A 27,339-nucleotide genomic window follows, 5' to 3' on the forward strand; every position below is an offset into this window, starting at 1 on the left:
CCTGTGGAGGGAGGGCCCAGGGACTAATCAGGTCGTTAACCCGTAAAGTGCCTTCCACACTGATAGTGCTGCATCCTGCCGCTGTCACGGTAACAGGGCAACTCTGGGCCTGTTTCCTGCTCCCCAAATCTCTTGGGGTTTGTCCACGGCCAATGCACAGCGTTGGCTTCTGAGGGTCCCAGGGTCTGTAATAGGGAGACACAGGTTTCCTACTGGAACAAAGCTGCCTCCCCTTCCGCTAAGATCTCTGCTCTCTGCCTGGCTCAGGGCTTGATCTGGATCTGACCACTGACGCGCTGCCCTTTATCCAGTGGCAGCTTTAGAAGTCCTGGGGTTGAATCCATATTCCATCACACAGCTGCAGAGGCCACTTTGGCGGGGTTAGTTAAGACAAAGATCCATTCTGCTCACGTCATCCTCTGCAGGTGATTAAAGATTCCCTTTATTGAGAGAGGAGAGCTGGTCAGCACCTGGGAACCCCCGAGGCTTCAAGCAGGCGTAGAACGTTGGCAAAGCGAGCTCAGGAGTTGGAAGGAGAAGAGGAGCTGAGCCTGGGATAGTCCTGTCTGGAAATGCCCTGTCAGACGGGAAAGGCCCCTTTATTTCTGGCTGCTCCACTGAAAAGTCCATGTTGCAAACCCAATTTTGAATAAACAAACCCTTCTGAAAATATGCCTCATGATTCCTCAGCTCCTGGCTAGAGTTCACAGACCTCAGCTCCAGGGCAGCTGTCAGGCGGGAAGGAGGACTTTGAAAACAACATACCACTGTGTTTCTGAGTGAGTCTAGTGCTCGAAAGGGGAGGGAAACAGTATCCCCCGCTACAGACTAACATGGCATTGGATCACTCAGGGAGGGGTGCACTTGGAGAAACTAAATCAAATCGACGAGAATCATGCAGGCCAATGCTGTGCAACCCTCTGCCGCTCAGCTCTGCCAATGCAACTCACTCCCCTGACAAGTCTTCCACTTCTGGCCTCCACCCAGCTCTGCTGATACTCCTCGATCCAGACCTGCAGTCTCCCCCCGCCACTCAGCCTCAACTCTGACTTGAAAAACGTTGGAATTCCGATTCTGGAACTATCCTGAGCAGAACCTGGAAAGAGAAGACCCAGCCACTTCCTCCCTTACCCTGGCCTACGCTGAGCACCTTTCCTTCCCACAGCGGCTGCAATGCATTCTTTGGTCCAGGAGAACACGGGGATTGCACGTTACCCTGAGATTCCCTGAGGTAATTCAGTACAATTGCCGCATGACCCAGAGGGTTGTGCAATATCAGGGACCCAATATCCCTGACAACCTGGGAGACATTTTACATGGCATTCCACGGCAAGCAGTAAGCAGACAGGCCTGAGTAAAAGAGGATGATAACAAAGAGAAGCATCACTGAGACCTTTGTCCTGCAAAGCAGGCTGAGAATTTCACCAAACAAACAGAGGAACAGAACACCAGTGCTCACAGAGACAGAATGACTTCAGACAAAGAGATAAAAACTGCTATTTGCAAAATAAAACAAAACTGGGTCACAGTCATAAAATGAAATATAATTAGTTCATCCCCACCTTCAGCAAACAGAGCCCCGTGTCTGGGTCTGGGACGCATCTGCTGAGGAGCTGCATGTAGGTGAGGTTCTCGTGAGTGTTGGGGTCGAAGAAGCCCTTGGTGTCGTCGCTGGGGTCACAGAGGATCCGGTTCATCTCTTCGTCGAAGTAGCCCCGCTTGTAAGCCACCTCCACGGGGAGGCGGTGACTGTGCACGGGGTCGATGATGCCGCCGGTGGCGATCTGGGCCTCCAGCAGGCGGATGCCGTGGTCTTTGACGAGCAGGTCTTTCTTCATGGCCTGGAAGAGGGAGATCTTGTTGCCTGTGTAGGGGTCGGTGTATCCGGTCACTGCTCTCTCTGCAGAGAGCAGCTTCTCGTGAACCTCACTGCCCACCAGGCCGGCGGAGACGGCTTCATCGACGGACAGCTTCTCGTTCTTCAGCGGGTCAGTGATAAAGCCGGTGGCAGCCTGCGCCTCCAGCAGCACCAGCGCGGTGCCCGGCCTCAGAATCCCCTTCCACATGGCCTGGTAGATGCTCATCTTCTCTGTCCTGGACGGGTCTGTGTTGGACGGCACAAGGACTCCGGCAATGCAGCTCGTGCCTTGGAGGTATCTCTTTACGGAATCCATTTCCGTGATCTCCTGCACCGTCTTGGTGCCCTGGGTGAGTTCAGTCAGCGTGTTCTGGTCAATAATGTCAGAGCTGAACAGCTCTGAGGCAGTCACCTGCCTCCTGAGGCCGGAGAACTTCAGTTTGCTGCTTCTCTCTTCTTTCTCCTCAACGATGGCGGTGAGGATTCTGACCAGCTCCTCCAGGGTCACGGTCCCTGCTCTGTACTTCTCCAGCACCTCCTGCCTTTTCTCTTCCGAGAGGTATTTGGAGAAGAGAAGTTCCCACACGGAGACCTTTCGCCCTTGGAACTCGCCGACCGATACATCGACGGTGGCGAGCCGGAGAGTCTTTTCCGCTTGTTCGTCCTGCGGAGAAGGGGCGCTGGCAGCTCTCCCGGATGTTCTCTCCTCTCGGCAGGGGCCTTCCACTCCTCTGGGCTCTTTGCCGCTCTTTTTCTCGGTCTCGGTGATGAGGGTGGTGATGATGGTTGTCATTTCCTGAATGGTTAGCGTCCCCGCTTTGTACTTCTTCAGAAGCTCCTGCCTTTTTTGGTCAGGGACGTACCTGGAGAAGAGAAGCTCCCACACGGTCACGTTCTGCCCCTGGAAGAGTCCCACGCTGACGGTGGCAGGGGCAGACTGTAAGGAGATTCGTGTTTGTTCATCTAGCTGGAAGAGCACGGAGCCTTTGTGCATCAGCTGAAGCATAAGGAGCCCCGTGTCTGGGTCTGGGACGCATCTGCTGAGGAGCTGCATGTAGGTGAGGTTCTCGTGAGTGTTGGGGTCGAAGAAGCCCTTGGTGTCGTCGCTGGGGTCACAGAGGATCCGGTTCATCTCTTCGTCGAAGTAGCCCCGCTTGTAAGCCACCTCCACGGGGAGGCGGTGACTGTGCACGGGGTCGATGATGCCGCCGGTGGCGATCTGGGCCTCCAGCAGGCGGATGCCGTGGTCTTTGACGAGCAGGTCTTTCTTCATGGCCTGGAAGAGGGAGATCTTGTTGCCTGTGTAGGGGTCGGTGTATCCGGTCACTGCTCTCTCTGCAGAGAGCAGCTTCTCGTGAACCTCACTGCCCACCAGGCCGGCGGAGACGGCTTCATCGACGGACAGCTTCTCGTTCTTCAGCGGGTCAGTGATAAAGCCGGTGGCAGCCTGCGCCTCCAGCAGCACCAGCGCGGTGCCCGGCCTCAGAATCCCCTTCCACATGGCCTGGTAGATGCTCATCTTCTCTGTCCTGGACGGGTCTGTGTTGGACGGCACAAGGACTCCGGCAATGCAGCTCGTGCCTTGGAGGTATCTCTTTACGGAATCCATTTCCGTGATCTCCTGCACCGTCTTGGTGCCCTGGGTGAGTTCAGTCAGTGTGTTCTGGTCAATAATGTCAGAGCTGAACAGCTCTGAGGCAGTCACCTGCCTCCTGAGGCCGGAGAACTTCAGTTTGCTGCTTCTCTCTTCTTTCTCCTCAACGATGGTGGTGAGGATTCTGACCAGCTCCTCCAGGGTCACGGTCCCTGCTCTGTACTTCTCCAGCACCTCCTGCCTTTTCTCTTCCGAGAGGTATTTGGAGAAGAGAAGTTCCCACACGGAGACCTTTCGCCCTTGGAACTCGCCGACTGATACATCGACGGTGGCGAGCCGGAGCGTCTTTTCCGCTTGTTCGTCCTGCGGAGAAGGGGCGCTGGCAGCTCTCCCGGATGTTCTCTCCTCTCGGCAGGGGCCTTCCACTCCTCTGGGCTCTTTGCCGCTCTTTTTCTCGGTCTCGGTGATGAGGGTGGTGATGATGGTTGTCATTTCCTGAATGGTTAGCGTCCCCGCTTTGTACTTCTTCAGAAGCTCCTGCCTTTTTTGGTCAGGGACGTACCTGGAGAAGAGAAGCTCCCACACGGTCACGTTCTGCCCCTGGAAGAGTCCCACGCTGACGGTGGCAGGGGCAGACTGTAAGGAGATTCGTGTTTGTTCATCTAGCTGGAAGAGCACGGAGCCTTTGTGCATCAGCTGAAGCATAAGGAGCCCCGTGTCTGGGTCTGGGACGCATCTGCTGAGGAGCTGCATGTAGGTGAGGTTCTCGTGAGTGTTGGGGTCGAAGAAGCCCTTGGTGTCGTCGCTGGGGTCACAGAGGATCCGGTTCATCTCTTCGTCGAAGTAGCCCCGCTTGTAAGCCACCTCCACGGGGAGGCGGTGACTGTGCACGGGGTCGATGATGCCGCCGGTGGCGATCTGGGCCTCCAGCAGGCGGATGCCGTGGTCTTTGACGAGCAGGTCTTTCTTCATGGCCTGGAAGAGGGAGATCTTGTTGCCTGAGTAGGGGTCGGTGTATCCGGTCACTGCTCTCTCTGCAGAGAGCAGCTTCTCGTGAACCTCACTGCCCACCAGGCCGGTGGAGACGGCTTCATCAACGGACAGCTTCTCGTTCTTCAGCGGGTCAGTGATAAAGCCGGTGGCAGCCTGCGCCTCCAGCAGCACCAGCGCAGTGCCCGGCCTCAGAATCCCCTTCCACATGGCCTGGTAGATGCTCATCTTCTCTGTCCTGGACGGGTCTGTGTTGGACGGCACAAGGACTCCGGCAATGCAGCTCGTGCCTTGGAGGTATCTCTTTACGGAATCCATTTCCGTGATCTCCTGCACCGTCTTGGTGCCCTGGGTGAGTTCAGTCAGCGTGTTCTGGTCAATAATGTCAGAGCTGAACAGCTCTGAGGCAGTCACCTGCCTCCTGAGGCCGGAGAACTTCAGTTTGCTGCTTCTCTCTTCTTTCTCCTCAACGATGGCGGTGAGGATTCTGACCAGCTCCTCCAGGGTCACGGTCCCTGCTCTGTACTTCTCCAGCACCTCCTGCCTTTTCTCTTCCGAGAGGTATTTGGAGAAGAGAAGTTCCCACACGGAGACCTTTCGCCCTTGGAACTCGCCGACCGATACATCGACGGTGGCGAGCCGGAGAGTCTTTTCCGCTTGTTCGTCCTGCGGAGAAGGGGCGCTGGCAGCTCTCCCGGATGTTCTCTCCTCTCGGCAGGGGCCTTCCACTCTTCTGGGCTCTTTGCCGCTCTTTTTCTCGGTCTCGGTGATGAGGGTGGTGATGATGGTTGTCATTTCCTGAATGGTTAGCGTCCCCGCTTTGTACTTCTTCAGAAGCTCCTGCCTTTTTTGGTCAGGGACGTACCTGGAGAAGAGAAGCTCCCACACGGTCACGTTCTGCCCCTGGAAGAGTCCCACGCTGACGGTGGCAGGGGCAGACTGTAAGGAGATTCGTGTTTGTTCATCTAGCTGGAAGAGCACGGAGCCTTTGTGCATCAGCTGAAGCATAAGGAGCCCCGTGTCTGGGTCTGGGACGCATCTGCTGAGGAGCTGCATGTAGGTGAGGTTCTCGTGAGTGTTGGGGTCGAAGAAGCCCTTGGTGTCGTCGCTGGGGTCACAGAGGATCCGGTTCATCTCTTCGTCGAAGTAGCCCCGCTTGTAAGCCACCTCCACGGGGAGGCGGTGACTGTGCACGGGGTCGATGATGCCGCCGGTGGCGATCTGGGCCTCCAGCAGGCGGATGCCGTGGTCTTTGACGAGCAGGTCTTTCTTCATGGCCTGGAAGAGGGAGATCTTGTTGCCTGTGTAGGGGTCGGTGTATCCGGTCACTGCTCTCTCTGCAGAGAGCAGCTTCTCGTGAACCTCACTGCCCACCAGGCCGGCGGAGACGGCTTCATCGACGGACAGCTTCTCGTTCTTCAGCGGGTCAGTGATAAAGCCGGTGGCAGCCTGCGCCTCCAGCAGCACCAGCGCGGTGCCCGGCCTCAGAATCCCCTTCCACATGGCCTGGTAGATGCTCATCTTCTCTGTCCTGGACGGGTCTGTGTTGGACGGCACAAGGACTCCGGCAATGCAGCTCGTGCCTTGGAGGTATCTCTTTACGGAATCCATTTCCGTGATCTCCCGCACCGTCTTGGTGCCCTGGGTGAGTTCAGTCAGCGTGTTCTGGTCAATAATGTCAGAGCTGAACAGCTCTGAGGCAGTCACCTGCCTCCTGAGGCCGGAGAACTTCAGTTTGCTGCTTCTCTCTTCTTTCTCCTCAACGATGGCGGTGAGGATTCTGACCAGCTCCTCCAGGGTCACGGTCCCTGCTCTGTACTTCTCCAGCACCTCCTGCCTTTTCTCTTCCGAGAGGTATTTGGAGAAGAGAAGTTCCCACACGGAGACCTTTCGCCCTTGGAACTCGCCGACCGATACATCGACGGTGGCGAGCCGGAGAGTCTTTTCCGCTTGTTCGTCCTGCGGAGAAGGGGCGCTGGCAGCTCTCCCGGATGTTCTCTCCTCTCGGCAGGGGCCTTCCACTCCTCTGGGCTCTTTGCCGCTCTTTTTCTCGGTCTCGGTGATGAGGGTGGTGATGATGGTTGTCATTTCCTGAATGGTTAGCGTCCCCGCTTTGTACTTCTTCAGAAGCTCCTGCCTTTTTTGGTCAGGGACGTACCTGGAGAAGAGAAGCTCCCACACGGTCACGTTCTGCCCCTGGAAGAGTCCCACGCTGACGGTGGCAGGGGCAGACTGTAAGGAGATTCGTGTTTGTTCATCTAGCTGGAAGAGCACGGAGCCTTTGTGCATCAGCTGAAGCATAAGGAGCCCCGTGTCTGGGTCTGGGACGCATCTGCTGAGGAGCTGCATGTAGGTGAGGTTCTCGTGAGTGTTGGGGTCGAAGAAGCCCTTGGTGTCGTCGCTGGGGTCACAGAGGATCCGGTTCATCTCTTCGTCGAAGTAGCCCCGCTTGTAAGCCACCTCCACGGGGAGGCGGTGACTGTGCACGGGGTCGATGATGCCGCCGGTGGCGATCTGGGCCTCCAGCAGGCGGATGCCGTGGTCTTTGACGAGCAGGTCTTTCTTCATGGCCTGGAAGAGGGAGATCTTGTTGCCTGTGTAGGGGTCGGTGTATCCGGTCACTGCTCTCTCTGCAGAGAGCAGCTTCTCGTGAACCTCACTGCCCACCAGGCCGGCGGAGACGGCTTCATCGACGGACAGCTTCTCGTTCTTCAGCGGGTCAGTGATAAAGCCGGTGGCAGCCTGCGCCTCCAGCAGCACCAGCGCGGTGCCCGGCCTCAGAATCCCCTTCCACATGGCCTGGTAGATGCTCATCTTCTCTGTCCTGGACGGGTCTGTGTTGGACGGCACAAGGACTCCGGCAATGCAGCTCGTGCCTTGGAGGTATCTCTTTACGGAATCCATTTCCGTGATCTCCTGCACCGTCTTGGTGCCCTGGGTGAGTTCAGTCAGCGTGTTCTGGTCAATAATGTCAGAGCTGAACAGCTCTGAGGCAGTCACCTGCCTCCTGAGGCCGGAGAACTTCAGTTTGCTGCTTCTCTCTTCTTTCTCCTCAACGATGGTGGTGAGGATTCTGACCAGCTCCTCCAGGGTCACGGTCCCTGCTCTGTACTTCTCCAGCACCTCCTGCCTTTTCTCTTCCGAGAGGTATTTGGAGAAGAGAAGTTCCCACACGGAGACCTTTCGCCCTTGGAACTCGCCGACCGATACATCGACGGTGGCGAGCCGGAGAGTCTTTTCCGCTTGTTCGTCCTGCGGAGAAGGGGCGCTGGCAGCTCTCCCGGATGTTCTCTCCTCTCGGCAGGGGCCTTCCACTCTTCTGGGCTCTTTGCTGCTCTTTTTCTCGGTCTCGGTGATGAGGGTGGTGATGATGGTTGTCATTTCCTGAATGGTTAGCGTCCCTGCTTTGTACTTCTTCAGAAGCTCCTGCCTTTTTTGGTCAGGGACGTACCTGGAGAAGAGAAGCTCCCACACGGTCACGTTCTGCCCCTGGAAGAGTCCCACGCTGACGGTGGCAGGGGCAGACTGTAAGGAGATTCGTGTTTGTTCATCTAGCTGGAAGAGCACGGAGCCTTTGTGCATCAGCTGAAGCATAAGGAGCCCCGTGTCTGGGTCTGGGACGCATCTGCTGAGGAGCTGCATGTAGGTGAGGTTCTCGTGAGTGTTGGGGTCGAAGAAGCCCTTGGTGTCGTCGCTGGGGTCACAGAGGATCCGGTTCATCTCTTCGTCGAAGTAGCCCCGCTTGTAAGCCACCTCCACGGGGAGGCGGTGACTGTGCACGGGGTCGATGATGCCGCCGGTGGCGATCTGGGCCTCCAGCAGGCGGATGCCGTGGTCTTTGACGAGCAGGTCTTTCTTCATGGCCTGGAAGAGGGAGATCTTGTTGCCTGTGTAGGGGTCGGTGTATCCGGTCACTGCTCTCTCTGCAGAGAGCAGCTTCTCGTGAACCTCACTGCCCACCAGGCCGGCGGAGACGGCTTCATCGACGGACAGCTTCTCGTTCTTCAGCGGGTCAGTGATAAAGCCTGTGGCAGCCTGCGCCTCCAGCAGCACCAGCACGGTGCCCGGCCTCAGAATCCCCTTCCACATGGCCTGGTAGATGCTCATCTTCTCTGTCCTGGACGGGTCTGTGTTGGACGGCACAAGGACTCCGGCAATGCAGCTCGTGCCTTGGAGGTATCTCTTTACGGAATCCATTTCCGTGATCTCCTGCACCGTCTTGGTGCCCTGGGTGAGTTCAGTCAGCGTGTTCTGGTCAATAATGTCAGAGCTGAACAGCTCTGAGGCAGTCACCTGCCTCCTGAGGCCGGAGAACTTCAGTTTGCTGCTTCTCTCTTCTTTCTCCTCAACGATGGTGGTGAGGATTCTGACCAGCTCCTCCAGGGTCACGGTCCCTGCTCTGTACTTCTCCAGCACCTCCTGCCTTTTCTCTTCTGAGAGGTATTTGGAGAAGAGAAGTTCCCACACGGAGACCTTTCGCCCTTGGAACTCGCCGACCGATACATCGACGGTGGCGAGCCGGAGAGTCTTTTCCGCTTGTTCGTCCTGCGGAGAAGGGGCGCTGGCAGCTCTCCCGGATGTTCTCTCCTCTCGGCAGGGGCCTTCCACTCCTCTGGGCTCTTTGCCGCTCTTTTTCTCGGTCTCGGTGATGAGGGTGGTGATGATGGTTGTCATTTCCTGAATGGTTAGCATCCCCGCTTTGTACTTCTTCAGAAGCTCCTGCCTTTTTTGGTCAGGGACGTACCTGGAGAAGAGAAGCTCCCACACGGTCACGTTCTGCCCCTGGAAGAGTCCCACGCTGACGGTGGCAGGGGCAGACTGTAAGGAGATTCGTGTTTGTTCATCTAGCTGGAAGAGCACGGAGCCTTTGTGCATCAGCTGAAGCATAAGGAGCCCCGTGTCTGGGTCTGGGACGCATCTGCTGAGGAGCTGCATGTAGGTGAGGTTCTCGTGAGTGTTGGGGTCGAAGAAGCCCTTGGTGTCGTCGCTGGGGTCACAGAGGATCCGGTTCATCTCTTCGTCGAAGTAGCCCCGCTTGTAAGCCACCTCCACGGGGAGGCGGTGACTGTGCACGGGGTCGATGATGCCGCCGGTGGCGATCTGGGCCTCCAGCAGGCGGATGCCGTGGTCTTTGACGAGCAGGTCTTTCTTCATGGCCTGGAAGAGGGAGATCTTGTTGCCTGTGTAGGGGTCGGTGTATCCGGTCACTGCTCTCTCTGCAGAGAGCAGCTTCTCGTGAACCTCACTGCCCACCAGGCCGGCGGAGACGGCTTCATCGACGGACAGCTTCTCGTTCTTCAGCGGGTCAGTGATAAAGCCGGTGGCAGCCTGCGCCTCCAGCAGCACCAGCGCGGTGCCCGGCCTCAGAATCCCCTTCCACATGGCCTGGTAGATGCTCATCTTCTCTGTCCTGGACGGGTCTGTGTTGGACGGCACAAGGACTCCGGCAATGCAGCTCGTGCCTTGGAGGTATCTCTTTACGGAATCCATTTCCGTGATCTCCTGCACCGTCTTGGTGCCCTGGGTGAGTTCAGTCAGCGTGTTCTGGTCAATAATGTCAGAGCTGAACAGCTCTGAGGCAGTCACCTGCCTCCTGAGGCCGGAGAACTTCAGTTTGCTGCTTCTCTCTTCTTTCTCCTCAACGATGGTGGTGAGGATTCTGACCAGCTCCTCCAGGGTCACGGTCCCTGCTCTGTACTTCTCCAGCACCTCCTGCCTTTTCTCTTCTGAGAGGTATTTGGAGAAGAGAAGTTCCCACACGGAGACCTTTCGCCCTTGGAACTCGCCGACCGATACATCGACGGTGGCGAGCCGGAGAGTCTTTTCCGCTTGTTCGTCCTGCGGAGAAGGGGCGCTGGCAGCTCTCCCGGATGTTCTCTCCTCTCGGCAGGGGCCTTCCACTCCTCTGGGCTCTTTGCCGCTCTTTTTCTCGGTCTCGGTGATGAGGGTGGTGATGATGGTTGTCATTTCCTGAATGGTTAGTGTCCCCGCTTTGTACTTCTTCAGAAGCTCCTGCCTTTTTTGGTCAGGGACGTACCTGGAGAAGAGAAGCTCCCACACGGTCACGTTCTGCCCCTGGAAGAGTCCCACGCTGACGGTGGCAGGGGCAGACTGTAAGGAGATTCGTGTTTGTTCATCTAGCTGGAAGAGCACGGAGCCTTTGTGCATCAGCTGAAGCATAAGGAGCCCCGTGTCTGGGTCTGGGACGCATCTGCTGAGGAGCTGCATGTAGGTGAGGTTCTCGTGAGTGTTGGGGTCGAAGAAGCCCTTGGTGTCGTCGCTGGGGTCACAGAGGATCCGGTTCATCTCTTCGTCGAAGTAGCCCCGCTTGTAAGCCACCTCCACGGGGAGGCGGTGACTGTGCACGGGGTCGATGATGCCGCCGGTGGCGATCTGGGCCTCCAGCAGGCGGATGCCGTGGTCTTTGACGAGCAGGTCTTTCTTCATGGCCTGGAAGAGGGAGATCTTGTTGCCTGTGTAGGGGTCGGTGTATCCGGTCACTGCTCTCTCTGCAGAGAGCAGCTTCTTGTGAACCTCACTGCCCACCAGGCCAGCGGAGACGGCTTCATCGACGGACAGCTTCTCGTTCTTCAGCGGGTCAGTGATAAAGCCGGTGGCAGCCTGCGCCTCCAGCAGCACCAGCGCGGTGCCCGGCCTCAGAATCCCCTTCCACATGGCCTGATAGATGCTCATCTTCTCTGTCCTGGGCGGGTCTGTGTTGGACGGCACAAGGACTCCGGCAATGCAGCTAGTTCCTTCAAGGTATCTCTTTATGGCATCCATCTTTGCTATATCTTTTGCAGTCTGTTTTCCTTCCTCTAGCTTTTCCATTGTGTCCTTGGTAATTATCTGTGCATTGAGTAGTTCTGATGCAGTGATTTTTTGTCTGATTCCCTGGAACCATATATCTTTTCTGCTCCTCTCTTTTTCATGTATAATGGTTAAGATGATATCAATGATCTTTTGTAGAATAGCTGTGGATTCCTTTTTGTATCGTTTTACCAATTCTTTTCTCTTTTCCTCAGTGATATATTCGGAACAGAGGAGTTCCCATAGAGATAAATTATGTCCTTTGTATTTCCCTACCTGTACTTGAACCATGGTGGATAACATTGTATTTTTTGTTTGCTCATCAGTGTAGAAATAGTCTTCCTTCTTTTCTATTATCTGAAGCAGGCACAGTCCTGTTTCTGGGTCTTTGCTACATCTGTGCAGAAGCTGCGCATAACTGAGTTTTTCCTTGGTGTTAGGATCCATAAATCGTTTGTTGCCATGTTGTGGATCAGAAAGAAGGAGAAATGTGTCATCGTCCAAATATCCCCGCTTGTAAGCCATCTCCACGGGGAGGCGGTGACTGTGCACGGGGTCGATGATGCCGCCAGTGGCGATCTGGGCCTCCAGCAGGGGGATGCCGTAGTCTTTGATGAGCAGGTCTTTCTTCATGGCCTGGAAGAGGGAGATCTTGTTGCCTGTGTAGGGGTCAGTGTATCCGGTCACTGCTCTCTCTGCAGAGAGCAGCTTCTCCTGAATCTCACTGCCCACCAGGCCGGCGGAGACGGCTTCATCGACGGACAGCTTCTCGTTCTTCAGCGGGTCAGTGATAAAGCCCGTGGCAGCCTGCGCCTCCAGCAGCACCAGCGCTGATTCTGGTGTTAGGAGACCTCTCTCTCGGGCCTGGTAGATGCTCATTCTCTCTTTCTTGGCTGGCAGCAGAACTCCAGCAATGCAGCCAGTTCCATCCAGATACCTCTTGACAGAATCCATTTGGGTGAGTTTATGGACTGTGAGAGTTCCTTTTTGCAGATTGTCCAGTGTTGTTTTGTCAATTATCTCAGCATTGAATAACTCTGACACTGATACATCTCCTCTGAGTCCTTTTACCTTAAGGGCTTGGGTTCTGAGTTCCATTTCCTGAATGATGGTGGTGATGACTGTGATGAGCTGTTCTATTGTCAGGGTTTCACATTTATATTGCTTCACTAGTTCTTTTCTTTTCTGTTCTGAGATGTACTGAGAGCAGAGCAGGTCCCAGAGGGACACTGTTTGGCCTTTGAACTTCCCAACATGCATTTTAATGGGTTTTGAGCATAAAAATTGTTTCATTGACTCATCGATATAGAAGTATCTCCCCCCATGCTTTACTATTTGGAGCATGTACAGCCCAGTCTCAGGGTCTTGGACACATCTCTCCAGGAGTTGTATGTAGGTGAGGTTCTCATGAGTGTTGGGGTCGAAGAAGCCCTTGGTGTCGTCGCTGGGGTCACAGAGGATCCGGTTCATCTCTTCGTCAAAGTAGCCCCGCTTGTAAGCCACCTCCACGGGGAGGCGGTGACTGTGCACGGGGTCGATGATGCCTCCAGTGGCAACCTGGGCCTCGAGCAGGCGGATGCCATGGCTCTTGAGGATCAGTCCCTGGTTCATGGCTTCGAAGAGGGAGATTTGGCCTTTTGTGTAGGGATCAGTGTATCCGGTCACTGCTCTCTCTGCAGACAGCAGCTTTTCATAGACCTCTTGTCCAACGAGCCCAGCAGCAAGTGCCTCCTCCACTGACAGCCTCTTGTTCTTCACCGGGTCAATAACAAACCCGGTGGCAGCCTGCGCCTCCAGCAACACCAGCGCGGTGCCCGGCCTCAGCATGCGTCTCGTCATAGCCTGGTAGATGCTCATCTTCTCATTGGCTGGCTGTATTAGCACTCCAGCTATGAAGTTACCCCCCTCCAGGTATCTCCGGACGGAGTCCATCTCTGTGACTTCTTTGACAGTTTTCTGTCCCTGCTTGAGTTCATCCAGGGTTTTCTTGTCTATCAGCTGAGACTCGAAGAGGTCGCTGGCAGACACCTGCTTCCGCAGGCCCTTGAACGTGAACCTCTTGCCTTGCTTCTCAGATTCTTCAATGATTGTGGTAATGGTGGTGATGATTTCTTGCAGGGCCACAGTGTTCTCCCCTTTGTATAGTTTCACCAGCTCTCTCTGCTTGCAGTCTGTGATATACTCGGAATTGAGAAGGTCCCAGAGGGAAACTGTTTGCCCTTTGAACCGACCTACTGCGACACAGACTGTCACAGATTTCAGCACCTCCATGGTTTGTTTGTCCACATAGAATGCTGCAGTTTCAGACAGAGGTAGTAGCCAGAGGCCTGTCTCAGCATCAGGGACACACTTGTCTTTCAGCTGCTGGTAGGTCAAGTTTTCCTTTGTGTTTGGATCAAAGAAGACTTTGGTGTTGTCAGTGGGCTGGGATAGGGCCTGGTTCATTTCTTCATCATAAAAGCCGTGCATGTAGGCAGCAGGAAGAGGAAGATGATGATGGTGGATGGGATCGATGACCCCTCCTGTAGCCAGCTGGGCCTCTATTAAGGGAACAGCATCACTCATGGGAATGAGGCCTTTCCTGACTGCTTGACAGACTGAGATTGAGTTCCCCGTGTATGGGTCTGTGTAACCAGTCACTGCTCTCTCTGCTAGAAGCAGCTTCTCCATGAGTTCCTCACCGACAATGGCTGCTTTGACGGCATCCTCCACACCAAGTTTCTGGTTTGTTACTGGGTCTATAACAGCTCCTGTGGCTGCTTGAGCCTCTAGCAACAACACCCCTGTCCCGGGCAGGAGGAGATTGTTTTTCATTGCTTGGTAAATGCTCATCCTCTTCTTGGAGGCCTGTATGAAAATCCCAGCAATGCTCCCTGTGCCCTGTAAGTATCTCTTCACACTCTCCATCTTGGCTACCTCTCCAGCTGTTTGTTTTCCCTTAGCCAGCTCCACGAACGTCTTCTCAGTAATGATGCCAGCATCGAACAGCCAGACAGCAGGCACGCTGCCCCGCAGGCCTTCAAAGGTGATGTGGGTATGGGCTTTCATCTCTATTTCCTCAACAAGCTTCAGGACAAGAGTGACCAGCTGCCAGACAGACACGTCCTCAGACCGGTACTTCTCCACAAAGTCATTTCTCTGCTCCTCAGTGAAGTAGCCAGAGTGGATCAGCTCCCAGAGGGAGACCCCTTTTGCCTTCACCATGGTGTCCTTGAATAGCTTCTGGATCTGCTCATCTGTGCAGACAGGCACAGCTGTCTGTGGCAAAGGCAGCAAGTGGAGGCCAGAGTTTTCATCCTTCTGGCAGTGAGCGATGAGCTGAGCGTAGGTCACAGGCTCCTTGCTGTTGGGGATGCAGTAGACCCTGGTATTATCAGAGGCACTAGAGAGGGTTTTGCTCATGTCCTCGTCCAAGTAGCCTTGTTTCTGGGCAAATTCCACAGGGACATAGTGGCCATGGTGAGGGTCGATGATGCCTCCTGTGGCAATCTGGGCTTCCATGAGCTGAATAGCCTGTTTGTCAGCGATGAGGCCCTTCTTCATGGCTTGGAAGAGGGAGATCTTTTCTCCGGTGAAAGGGTCTTTATAGCCCATTACGGCTCCTTCTGCGTGCTGCAGTTTCTCATGGAGTTCTGGCCCGATAACCCCTTCCCTTACGGCTTCATCAACGCACAGCTTCTGGTTGTTCACTGGGTTGATGACGAAGCCAGTAGCAGCCTGGGCCTCGAGCAGTGGGAGAGCCACCCCTGGCATCACAATCTTCTGCTTCATGGCTTCATAGATGCTCATTCTCTGGTTTGATGGCTGGAGCACAATCCCCCCAATGCTGCCAGAGCCGTAGAGGTATTTGTGGACAGAGTCCATGCACAGGACATCCTCCGGGCTCACGGCTCCCTCCAGCACCCTCTCGAACAGGGCCTTGTCTATGATGCCAGTTTCTAGCAGGTGGTAGGCCGTGACGCTGCCTCTCATGGCTGGGAATTTGATGTGGGCCCATTTTTTCATCTCTTCCTCCAACATGAGTCTGATCTGCTCCAGGGTGAGCTTCCGCAGCTGGTAGTGATTAAATATCTCCCGCCGCTTTCCCTCGCTGAAATACTCAGAGTTCAACAGGTCCCACACAGAGACCCTTTCTCCTTGGAACCTCCCATACTTCACGAGGAGCCAGGTGCTCCTGAAGGCTTGTTTGGTGGTGTCATTGATGAACTGACGCTTCTTGCTGTTCAGAGGCAGGAGGCAGAGTCCAGTGGAGGGCTCTGTGATGCACTTCTCCTTCAGCTGCAAGTACGTGAGGTTCTCGTGCGTGTTGGGGTCGAAGAAGCCCTTGGTGTCAACGCTGGGGTCAGAGAGGATCCGGTTCATCTTCTTGTCAAAGTAGCCCCGCTTGTAAGCCACCTCCACAGGGAGACGGTGACTGTGCAAGGGGTCGATGATGCCGCCGGTGGCGATCTGGGCCTCCAGCAGGCGGATGCCGTGGTCTCTGATGATGTGGCCTTTGCTCATGGCCTGGAAGAGGGAGATCTTGTTGCCGGTGTAGGGGTCTTTGTAGCCAGTGACTGCTTTCTCTGCTGCCAGAAGCTTGTTGTAAATATCTGGGCCGATGACATTGGCTCGCAGAGCCTCCTCCACAGAATATTTCTTGTTTGCAGCTGGGTCGATGATGAATCCAGTGGCAGCCTGTGCCTCGAGGAGGATGAGGGATGTCCCTGGCATTAGAAGGCCTTTCCTCTTTGCCTGGTAGATGCTGATTTTCTCCTGGGAATCGGGCAGCAGCAACCCACTGATACTGCCTGTCCCTTCCAGGTACTTCCTGACTGTGTCCATGCAGACAACTTCTCTGGCTGATGTCTCCCCTTGGCTGAGTTTCTCAAACAAATCCCTGTTGATGATGTCAGCGCTCAGGAGCTGGCTAGGGGTCACTTTGTGCCTCAGGCCTTCAAAGGTGATATTGGCGGTGGAAGCCATTTGCTGAACTGTGGTGCTGATGGTCTTAGCCAGTTCCTTCATGGAGAGAGTTGCGGTGCGGCACTGCTGGGTAAATGTGGCCCTTTGCACGTTTGTGAAGTAGTCTGAGAAGAGGAGTTTCCAGAGCGACACTGACTTCCCCTTGAATTTGCCACAGGCCACGGGTACTGTTGTGTCTTCCAAAGCCATTCGGGTCCTGTGGTCTATGAAGGAATGCATGCCCTGAGACCCTTCCCCATTTTCTCCGAAAAGCGGCAGCAGACGGAGACCAGTGTCTGGGTCAGTGACACACCTCTCCAATAACTCTGCGTACATGAGGGTCTCCTTCGTGTTGGGGTCGAAGAACCCTTTCATGTCATGGGTGGGATGGAAGAGGAGCCGCTTCATCTCTTCATCGAGGTAGCCCCGTTGGCAGGCCACCTCCACTGGGACACGGTGATTGTGGACTGGATCGATGAGGCCACCGGTGGCCAGCTGGGCCTCCAGTAGGTAAGTCCCCTGGTCCCTGGCAATAAGCCCCTTATTCATGGCTTGAAACAGAGAGAGCAGCTCCCCAGTGTAGGGGTCTCGGTACCCGGTGGCAGCTCTCTCAGCGGATGACAGCTTCTCATAGAGCTCTGGCCCAACCACACCAGCCTTGACACCATCATCAACTGAGAGTCTCTGGCTCTTGGTGGGCTCTGTCAGGCAGGCAGTGGCAGCCTGGGCCTGCAGGAGGGCCAGTGCTGTGCCTGGCATGAGGAGATGCTCTGTCAGCGCCTGGTACAGACTCTTCCTCTCACCGGTCGGCAGTATGGCAACACCTGCAATGCTTCCCGTGCCCTCCAGGTACTGCTGAACATGGTCCATCTCTGCTACCTCCTGGACAGAGACCCGGCCTTCCTCGAGGGCCCTGAACGTGTCCATGTCAATGATGCTGGAGCTGAGCAGCTCACTGCTGCTCACTCTCCCTCTCAGCCCTGGGAAGGTGATTTTCAGAGGCAAGAGGAGGAGCCCTGTGGAGGGATCGATCATGCACCGTTTCTTAAGCTCCAGATAGGTGACCGTCTCGCTGGTGTTTGGGTCAAGAAACCCTCTGGCAGCAGCAGAGCTGGGGTCAGAGAGGAGCTGGCTCATCTCGTCACCGAAGTGTCCCTGCTCGTAGGTAACGTCCACGGGGAGGCGGTGGCTGGTGGCTGGATCCACGAGGCCCCCTGTGGCGATCTGGACCTCCAGCAGGCGGGCGCCCCGATCCCGCCCGAGCAGCTCTTTTTGGATGGCTTGATAGAGTGAGATCTTCTCATCTGTGTAGGGGTCCATGAAGCCAATCGCTGCTCTCTCTGCAGACAGCAGCTTTTCTTTCAGCTCCAGGCCTACCAGCCCCAGTCTCACGGCCTCTGCCACAGAGAGCTGCTTGTTCCCCACCGGATCAATGAGGGAGCCTGTGGCTGCCTGAGCCTCCAGAAGAGCAAGTGCTGGCTCAGACATCAGGAAATGCTCTCTGGTGGCATCATAAAAGCTCATTGTCTTCTTGGAAGCCTCCACGTACACCCCAGCAATGGTCCCAGTCCCCGCCAGGGGCTCTCCCACACCGTGTGACTCCACACCCGTCTGTCGCCGCTTGCCAGGCTGCATGCCCTGATGGAAGTGACTTCCTCCTGGGGTGTCTTTTGGGTGAGCTGTGGGGGTGGCATGTCCATTCACTGCCGGCTGGTGCTCCATGCCGTCTGCCTTCTTGCGCTGCGCTCCCCTCCAGTGACGGGTGGGGCCTCGCTCACCTCCCGGGGCAGCGCCCGTGTCTCTGCAGAGAGAGAAGAGGCTCCATGAGACACAGCCACGTGCAGTTTTCATGGGACATGTGGACAAGAGAAGTATCTCTGCAGACACAATGCCAGGAACGGACGAGAGGCAGGGAGTGGAGCCAGTGCAGCCCCCTGGCTGGAGGCATCCAGACAACAGTGAGAGCAAGACGAGAAATGCCAGAGGCAAGACTCTCCCTCCTCCTGTGGGCTGGATGAGCAGCAGGAGTGGCAGAAGGCCCGCAAACATGGCAGGGCCACCAGGGCCCGAACTGTGGCCGAGCCACCCTTTCCCCCTGAAGGCCTGCTCCTTGAAGCCCTGCCCCTTCCCCTGAGGCCCCGCCCCTTCCCCTGAGGCCCTTACCTTGTGCCACCCCTTCCCCCTGAAGCCCTGCTCTGCGAAGCCCCGCCCCTTCCCCCTGAGGCCCCGCCCCTTCCCCTGAGGCCCTTCCCTTGTGCCACCCCTTCCCCCTGAAGCCCCGCTCCTTGAAGCCCCGCCCCTTCCCCCTGAGGCCCCGCCCCTTCCCCTGAGGCCCTTCCCTTGTGCCACCCCTTCCCCCTGAAGCCCCGCTCCTTGAAGCCCCGCCCCTTCCCCTTGAGGCCCTGCCCCTTCCCCTGAGGCCCTTCCCTTGTGCCACCCCTTCCCCTGAAACACCGCCCCTTCCTCTGAGGCCCTTCCCTTGTGCCGCCCCTTCCCCCTGAAGCCCTGCCCCTTTAAGCCCCGCCCCTTCTCCTGAGGCCCCGCCCCTTCCCCTGAGGCCCTTCCCTTGTGCCACCCCTGCCCCCTGAAGTCCCGCCCCCACCCAGCCCCTTCTCTCCGAGTCTCTGCCTTTGCACCGCCCCTTCTCCCTGAGCCCCTGCCCTTGCACCGTCCTTGCACGGCAAATGCTGGCCCAGCGCAATGACGTGTGCCTGCTGCCCCCTCGGCTGCCATGTGAGGAGCTGTTGGGGGTGTCCGTGCAGCCGCAAGGCCATTGCCCTGTGTGGAGGTGCCGGTTCCCCACAAGCCCTGCTCCTGTGTATCCACCAGTGTGACCAGAGAAGTGACACGGAGCGGCCTAGAGGTGTCAGAGATGAGCGGGAAGGGGCTCGCTGACCCCCTTTGCCACGTATAAGCAGCAGACTCCAGCTGTCTCTTCCTGATGGGAGGGTGGGGATGGAGAGTTCAGCAGCAGCCGGAGGTGGGAGCGGGGGGAAGCAAAGCCAGCCGGTGTCCCGGCGTCCCCGGGCGATGCTCTGGAACTGCTCCCCACGAAGCCAGGCGGGACTCTGGGGAAGTCTCCTTTCTGTGAGCAGCCTGTCTCCAGGACACACAGTTCACCCGGCTTCCACCTTCCTGGGTCTGACCTCGGAGCATTCAGCCTCCTCTGCCCCTCCGTGCGCTTCCCACAGCCAGTCCGCCCAGGAGGGCTCCTGGGGAAGCCAGAGGGTTCTGCACCCCAACTCCACAGTCAGACGGGACTCTCAGCCAGCCAGTAACACAGAGGTTTATTAGACGACAGGAACATGGTCTAACATAGAGCTTGCAGGTGCAGAGAACAGGACCCCTCAGCTGGGTCCATTTTGGGGGCAGTGAGCCAGACAACCACGTCTGCCCTTCACTCCATGTCCCAGCCAGCCCCAAACTGAAACTCCCTCCAGCCCCTCCTCCTCTGGGCTTTCCCCTTTCCTGGGCCAGGAGGTCACCTGATCCCTTTGTTCTCCAACCCTTTAGCTCTCACCTCGCAGGGGGGAAGGGCCCAGGCCATCAGTGGCCAGGAAACAGGGCGTTGGCCATTCTCTGTGTCCAGACCCCTGCACACACCTGCCCTCTAGGGCTCTGCAATGATCATACACCCTTACCCCACCCCCTAGATACTTAAGAACTGCCTAGGGGAAACTGAGGCACCCCCACAATATTCAGAGGAAACATTAAGAACAGTCCCACTTCGTCACAGCTGGAAACCCCATGGAGCGGGGCGCGCCGGAGGCTGTGTGATTTGAGGTGGGTGGGGGAGGGTTCCTGGTGAGTGAGCCGAGGGGGACAGGTGGCTGGGGAGGGTTCCTGGCTGAGCGATCTGTGGGCAGGGAATGGGCCAGGGCAGGCTGGGGCGGGTTCTCCATGAGCGTACGGAATCAGGCAGGGCCAGATGCTGGCGGCTCAGTGACATTCCAGCCAGGACTGTACCTGAGGGCCCAGGTCGATGCACTGGGGATTTCCGCTGTCCCCGGCGGCCCTCGTGCAATGGCTGCCTTGTTTGCAGGAGCCAGTGCAGAGGCTGGGGGATTCGCAGCTGAGCATCCAGCAGGTGGCCCAGGGTTAGCATGGGGCTGTCTGGTACAGAAAGCTGGGCTTTGAAAGGGGGCATCCTTGGGAGGCTGGCGTCCTGGCCAGTGTCCCAGGGACAGCGCTGGGGCAGCAGCAGCTGCTTGTCCCAGCAGCAGCCCCTGCTACCTCTCCTCTGTGCCCAGCACAGCCAGCTCCGGCTCTGCCTCCTGGCAGCCGCTGCTCAGGGCAAGCACATTGGAAAGTTCACCAAAGCTCAGTTAATCGTGCAGCTGGAGGAGGATGACCGTGTGCAGCTGGAGGAGGATGACCGCTCGAAGGAACAGATTCCTGATCCCAAATGGGGCTATAGCAGGATCTGGGAGCAGCTGGAGTAGTAGCCAGGCATCCCCAAGACTCCTGTCCCCGACCTGACGGGGGTCTTCACGATCGGGTTCCCCATCCGGGGATCGGAGACGGACGAGATTGGAGCTGAGTCCGAGAGAGCAAGAGGACTGTGAGAGACAGCGAGAGCCCGAGAAAGAGCTGCAGAAGCAGCAGCAGCATGAACTGGCAGTGGTGGGGTGGAGAGGCCTAGGGGACCTCCCCGGGGTGAGTGGGGATAGACCCCGGGGGGCCAGTTCCGCAGGGAACCTTGAAACTAAATTGCTGCCCCTGGTTAAGGAGGAGGGGGGATGTGGATGCCACCTCACTGCCTTTGAGCAGGCTGGCGATTTGAACCAAGGGGACCCTGCGGAAAAGCCCCAGTGTCTAGCTCCCTTGCTGGGTCCCAAGGCCATAGACTCCGTCAGCCAGATGTCCCGGGTGGGGAGGTGGACAGGCTCCCACTCCTGACCCCAACCTATATGTCTGTGTGGAGTTTCCTGGGGCCAGGCCCCTCGGACCTCCAGTGGGTGGAAGCTGATGGTCAATAGGGAGACATTCCTGGGGTGGCGAGATCCTGGGACAGAGAGAACTGGTGTCAGGCCCTGGGTGGTGCAGCCTCAGATGCTGAGGGGCTGTGTGAGCTGGGTGAGGGTCCCAGGGACGAAACCCCTCGCCCTGCCTATGGCCCAGATCCCTGTGCAGACCCAGGAGGGATGGGGCTGGCTGGCCGTTGGGGTTCTCCAGGATACCAGCTGCGACACCCTGTTGTGGGATGACTGTGTCCCTTTGGGACACAATCCAGGCCCTGCTCCTGTAACTGCTGAGGGTTTGAATTTGGATCCAGGGAACCAATCGATGGAGAGGGAAATGGTCAGTGAAAATGCAGATGACCTGGCTGGGAGCAGGGAGGAGCGGCTAGGCTCAGGCTACCTGCCTGCCTGTAACCAGACCCCTGAGCTTGGGTGGGACAGCGAGATGCTCCCCGCCCCCTTGCACACCGGAGAGGGGGCTCACACTGCCTCTGATGCAGTGAGGAAAGCAGTGAGCTCGCTGTCTACCCCCACTGGGACAGCAAGGGCAGCGCTGAACACAGTGGGAGCTGAGACCCCAGCTGAGTGGGGGGAGACACGGGCAGGGCAGGGGATCTGTGGGGAGTGGCAAGGTGCTGGGTAAGGAAAGTCTGGATGAGCCCAGGCAGCCTTGTGAGCTGATGGCTTTGTCTAGTCAGCAGAGTGGGAAGGCGAGGAGAGTGGAAGATGAGTGTCCCTGGACCTTACCTGTTAGCTGGGTGGAGAATTGGGACAGTGAAGGAAATGGGTCTCTGTCTGTCAGGGGTATTGACTTGCCTATGGAGGGAGCTACCCCAGTCTCCAAGCAGTTGTCTGTGACCAGCCTTGTGTGCTGGGACCAGGGGAATGAGATCCCAAGCTGGGTGTCTGGGAAAGGAGAAAGTGTGTCCAGCTCTTCTTTGTCTGTGGAGCAGAGAGAAGGGGCCTTTCAGCCTGTGATGGTTGAGGGTCCTGCAGTTGTCTCAGAGTTGGTTCTGGATTCAGCTAAAGCCCAGGAAGGGAACGGTCCTAAATTTGCATCTGCTCGGGAGAATTGTCCTGTAACTAAGTCACATCCAGTTAGGGTCTATGTAAAATCCCAGAGACCAGACAATTCTGGTGTTTGTACTTTGCCTGTTGCTAGTGTGTTGTTGGGAAGGGTGGAGCAACTCTGTCTAATCAGGGTGAGATCCTAGCCAGGGCACAAGGAGAGCATGAAGGTGTGTGATTGTGTTACCTACTGAGGGTGTGGAAACCTGTCGCAAGAAGGAAAAGATTCCTGAACTTGTGTGTGGCAAAGGGAAGGAGAATGCTTCTAACCTTTTATCCAGGAAGTCTGTCAGTTTGCCTGAAAGGGGATTGTGTAGGAATCCGCCGGATGGGCCAGAGGTGATTCTGGATGTAAGGGAGACCCAGAAAGAGTCTGTTGTTGCTCAGGAAAGTGTTCCTCTAGAGCAAGCCCTACGTAAAGAGGGTAAGGGCAGAATTTCTCTGAAGGGTGAATTGTTGCATAGAAAAGCCCCTTGGGAAAGAAATCCTCATGGAGTCTTTGCAAGCAGTTTACTGCCACTGAAGGGTGGGAAAGTGATTTAATCAAGAAAGTTTCAGTTCCTAACAGCCAGAAATTTTCTGTTGTGAATGGATCCACGGACTTTCCTGTTGAAGGATTCAGTGTGGATAGCTTTGAGAAGGTCTCAGATAAGTGGAAGTTGTTAAGAAAGTTAAACAGTCCTATAACCAAGTGGCTGTGTTTGGCCAGCTTGTTGGGGAGACAAGGTTGTTGAGAGAGGAATGTCTCCAAGCTAGTTCTGTAAGTGACCAGTATGTGGCCCAGGTCAAGATGGGGGCTCTTAACGAATAGAGCCCAAATTGCAGCCCTCCAGACTGGAGCGCTGGGAGAAGACCCGATCCCAGTTTGACCCCCGGGGGTTTTGGGGTGGCCAAAGGGCACAGGCCGCATAAACCTTCCCACATGCAGCCTGTGAGTGCTATCGACCACCCCCAACCTAAAGGAGGGCGTGAAACTGGAAGGGCCTGGTGTAACGCCCACCAAGGAATGGGAGAGATGCTGGAGCATCCACAGGAACGTTGGTGGCTTCGAACTTCCCCAGGTCACCGGCTAAAGTGACCCTGCTCAGTTCGGTCTCGAAGGGGGGAGAGATGTGACGAAGTGGGACAGTTCTTAATGTTTCCTCTGAATAGTGTGGGGGTGCCTCAGTTTCCCCTGTGTAGTTCTTAAGTATCTAGGGGGTGGGGTAAGGGTGTATGATCATTGCAGAGCTCTAGAGGGCAGGTGTACGCAGGGGTCTGGACACAGAGAATGGCCGACACCCTGTTTCCTGGCAACTCATGACCTGGGCCCTTCCCCCTGCAAGGTGAGAGCTAAAGGGTTGGAGAACAAAGGAATCAGGTGCCCTCCTGTCCCGGGAAAGGGACAAAGCCCAGAGGAGGAGGGGCTGGAGAGAGTTTCAGTTTGGGGCTGGCTGGGGACATGGAGTGAAGTGCAGATGTGGTTGTCTGGCTCACTGCCCCCCAAAATGGACCCAGCTGAGGGGTCCTGTTCTCTGCAGCTACAAGCTCTGTGTTAGACCATGTTCCTGTCGTCTAATAAACCTTCTGTTTTCCTGGCTGGCTGAGAGTCACGTCTGACTGCGGAGTTGGGGGGCAGGACCCTCTGGCTTCCCCAGGACCCCGCCTGAGCGGACTCGCTGTGGGAAGCGCACGGAGGGGCAGAGGATGCTGAATGCTCCGAGGTCAGGCCCAGGAAGGTGGAAGCTGTGTGAGCTTTGTGTCCTGAAGACAGGCTGCTCCCAGAAAGGAGACTGTCCCAGAGTCCTGCCTGGCTTCATGGGGAGCAGTTCCAGAGCATCGCGCGGGGATGCCGTGACAAGGGGTCCAGTCACTGAGCTGGGGGTCTGAATGACCTCTCCTCTGCCATCTAGCGATGAATTGCAGGAAGAGACCTCAGGAGCCCCCATATTTTCATGGGTGCCCTACTGTAGCTAGGTGACCAGCAGCCCAAAGTGACCAGTTTGGGTTTAAGCTTCCCTTTAGCCCAGGAGCAATGCACTGTTATTCTCCTGGGTGGGTGAGTTCGGGCAGCAGAACTGTACTGAGCGGGCCCCCGCTGGGGCTCACGCTGATTAACCGCACGCACTAAGCGGGAAGCGACGCTGAAGCGAGGGACAGACAGAGCGGTTGGGTCGGTTCCTGGCTGGTGCCGTGCCCATGGTATACTCCCCAGTTGACAGGTAGCGCTGACCCGCCCCAGCTGAGACTCCTGGTGCTTTCTCGGCTGGCCAGAGCCGTAACTACCCACCAGACGGCCAGGGGCGCGGGGGGTGGGGGGGCTGACCCGAGACCTGGGCCGGGGGGAAAGCCAGCCCGAGGCACCGCAGTTAGACGCCGCGGCAGTGCTGGGGCCAGAGCCCGGAGCCACACCGCAGGCACCGCTCAACCACCAGCGACCTCGGGGGCAAGAGGTGACCCCCAGGACCACCCCCCTTGGATTCTGGGGTGCTGCACAGGGAACGGGGAGCGGTGTGTCGAAGGGACATTTGGCTGTGGACTGTCACCCAGCAGGGTGGGAAACTGAGGCAAAAGACACTGCCTGTCATACCATGGGGCAGTCGTTTACTTAGGGTTTCCACACTTGGGAACTGTTGGTGTTTTCCCAAACTAAAGCTGGGTTCCCTCTCCCTTTGAGTAACAGTTATTCTGTTACACGCAGACCCAGCGCTGCCTCTGAGAGACGCCCGGGGCTTGGTCCCTAGGTCTCTGGCCCGGGGCTTGGTCCCTAGGTCTCTGGCTCGGGGCTCGAGCCGGTTCTGTTCTGTAATCTTAAGAGGAACCCCTAGATATTGAACCCAGCGCTTGATGCTGCCCCTCGCCCAGCCCAGCCTGGGCAGGGTTTTATCTGAGCACTTCACGGGGTCAGTGTGTCTCAGCTCTCCTGAAATTCACCCACCTGCAGCCAGGAGTCTGCAGCCGCCCCTGGCCATCCTGCCCCCCACCCCAAGCACTTGGCCCGGCTCCCAGGGCCCTGCCTTCTGGGGAGAAATGTTTCACTCTGGGCCCTCGCACAGGCCCCCCAGCCCTGAGAGCTACCCCCGGGGGGGCAGGAGCAGGATGCTGCCTGGGCCAGGTCTCTGGGGCAGCAGCGAGGGTCCCTGCTGCTGCACTCACAGGTGACGACAGCCCCTGGCCAGAGAGCCGCGGGCTCAGCACAGGCTGAGAGGTGGGTCCAGCTGGCTGCTCCCCTCCCCTCTGGAGGGGCGGAGCGGGGGGGGGAATCAGGCTTCTCCCAGCCCCACGCTGTCTGCCCCACAAGGAAAGGAACCGTGTGCACAGAGGTCTGGAATTCAGGAGTGGTTGGGAGAGGCTCAGCCGCCCACTTTGAGGATCTACCCCTCTCCTGGCAGACACGGAGGAAACCTGAACGATTCCCCCCCCCGACAGGGAACCCAGCGATCGCCCCCGCCCCCCGTGCAAGGAACCTGGCGATCCCCCCCTCACCGTGCAGGGAACCTGGCGATCTCCACCCCTCACTGCGCGGGGAACCCGTCAATCCCTCCTCCCACCGCGCAGGGAACCCAGCGATCCCCCCCAACTGCGCGGGGAACCTGGCGATCCCCCCCACGCAGGCAGTGCCGGGTTTACAGTGGTGCCACGGAGCCAGGCCCATGCTCAGAAGGGGCCCCGGCCTGCTCCACTTGCCCTGCGCCCCGAGACCCCGCTGGCTCCCCCCGCCCACCACTTGCTCCTCTCAGCCTGCCTGCCGGCCGGCCGAGGCCACCTCTCCATCCCTGTCCCCAGCCCACTGCTGCTCTCTGCCCCCTGGCCGGACCCCAGGGCACCTCCGGCTCCGGGCAGTCTCTGCTTCCCACCACCCGTGGGGCCCCGCCTGTCTCCCCGGAGCCGAGCCGCCTGGGACTGGGGAAGAAGCCTGGCCAGTCTCAGGTCTCAGCCGCTGGGGGGGCTTGGCTGGGCCGCTCCAGGAAAGTGGGTCCCCCGGGAGCCCTGGTGGGGCAGGGCCTGGCCTGGCTGATTGCGCCACTCCCGCGGGGATGGACCGATTCCCGGCCCGGGACCAGCCCGGCAGACACAGTCACCTCCAAGCAGGGCTGGTGAGTGCGGCTGGGAGGCAGGGCGTGGGGCAGGGGGTCTCTTAGAGGCCTGGGGGGGTGCTGGGCTCTGAGGGGGCAGGGAAGATGTGTGTGTTGGGGCACTAGGGAGTGGGGCTCTGTGGGGGGTGCTGGGCAGTTGTGGGCAGGGGTGGTGGTGTGCAGGGTGCTGTACATTTGTGGAGGGGTCTGGGCGGGGTGCTGGGCAGAGTGGGTCCGGGGGGGCTCCGGCTATAGGGAATTGGTGGGGTGTTGTGGTGTTGGGTGGGGGGCTGTCTGGGGCAGCATGGGCCTGCCCTCCAAGGGGAAGGGGCAGGCTGGCAGCACAGGGCTGGGCAGGCCAGTGTGCGTCTGGCAACTGCCAGTTTGCAAATAGTGCCCTCCCACTGGGCTGGACGGAGTGGGGCTGCCCCTGCCATGCCATGGCCCATTGCCCCCCCACTCCAACCCCCTGCCCCAGCGCAGAGCCCCCTCCTGCAACCTGAACCCCTCATTTCTGGCCCCACCCTGGAACCCTCCCCCCCAGCCCAGAGCCCATACCTCCACCCACACCCCAACCCCCAGCCTCAGCCTGGAGCCCCCTCCCATATTCTGAACCCCTCGGCTCCACCACCCAGCCTGGAGCCCCTCCTGCACCCCAAACCCCACCCCCCACAGCCAGAGCCCTCACCCCCTCCCACGCCCCAACCCCCTGCCCCAGCCCGGTGAAAATGAGCGAGTGAGCGAGGATGGGGAGAGCGAGCGATGAAGAGAGGGCGGTGGAGGGAGTGGGGGGCGGGGCCTCAGATAAGGGGTGGGGCATGGGCGGGGCCTCAGAGCAGGGGTGGGGCAAGGGTGTTTGGTTTTGTGCGAGTAGAAAGTTGGCAGCCCTCCGCTGCCCCTGCCCAGGAGCCCTGTTACTCTCTCGCTCTCGCTCCTTTCCCCTCTGACTCCCCACCTCCGGCGCACAGTAAATGGGAAGCCCTGGCTCTCTCTGGGGAAGCTCCCTGGGGGGTGGCTCCGGCAGACCCCAAGGATATGAGCCCTACAATCCTGCTCATG

General features: G+C 57.7%; 1 protein-coding gene across 1 annotated transcript; it reads right to left on the reverse strand.

Moving 5' to 3' along the window:
- Window positions 1-721: 721 nt before the first annotated feature.
- Window positions 722-17,713, reverse strand: EPPK1 (epiplakin 1). Its single transcript, XM_073329792.1, has 2 exons — window positions 9,308-17,713; window positions 722-9,010 (listed from the first exon to the last, which is right to left on the reverse strand). Exons 1-2 carry the CDS (start codon window positions 17,682-17,684, stop codon window positions 1,548-1,550), a joined length of 15,840 nt encoding a protein of 5,279 aa, XP_073185893.1. The 5' UTR covers window positions 17,685-17,713; the 3' UTR covers window positions 722-1,547.
- Window positions 17,714-27,339: the final 9,626 nt, after the last annotated feature.

This window comes from Lepidochelys kempii, chromosome 2 (genome assembly GCF_965140265.1).
Source record: "Lepidochelys kempii isolate rLepKem1 chromosome 2, rLepKem1.hap2, whole genome shotgun sequence".
Taxonomy (NCBI): Eukaryota; Metazoa; Chordata; order Testudines; family Cheloniidae; genus Lepidochelys; species Lepidochelys kempii.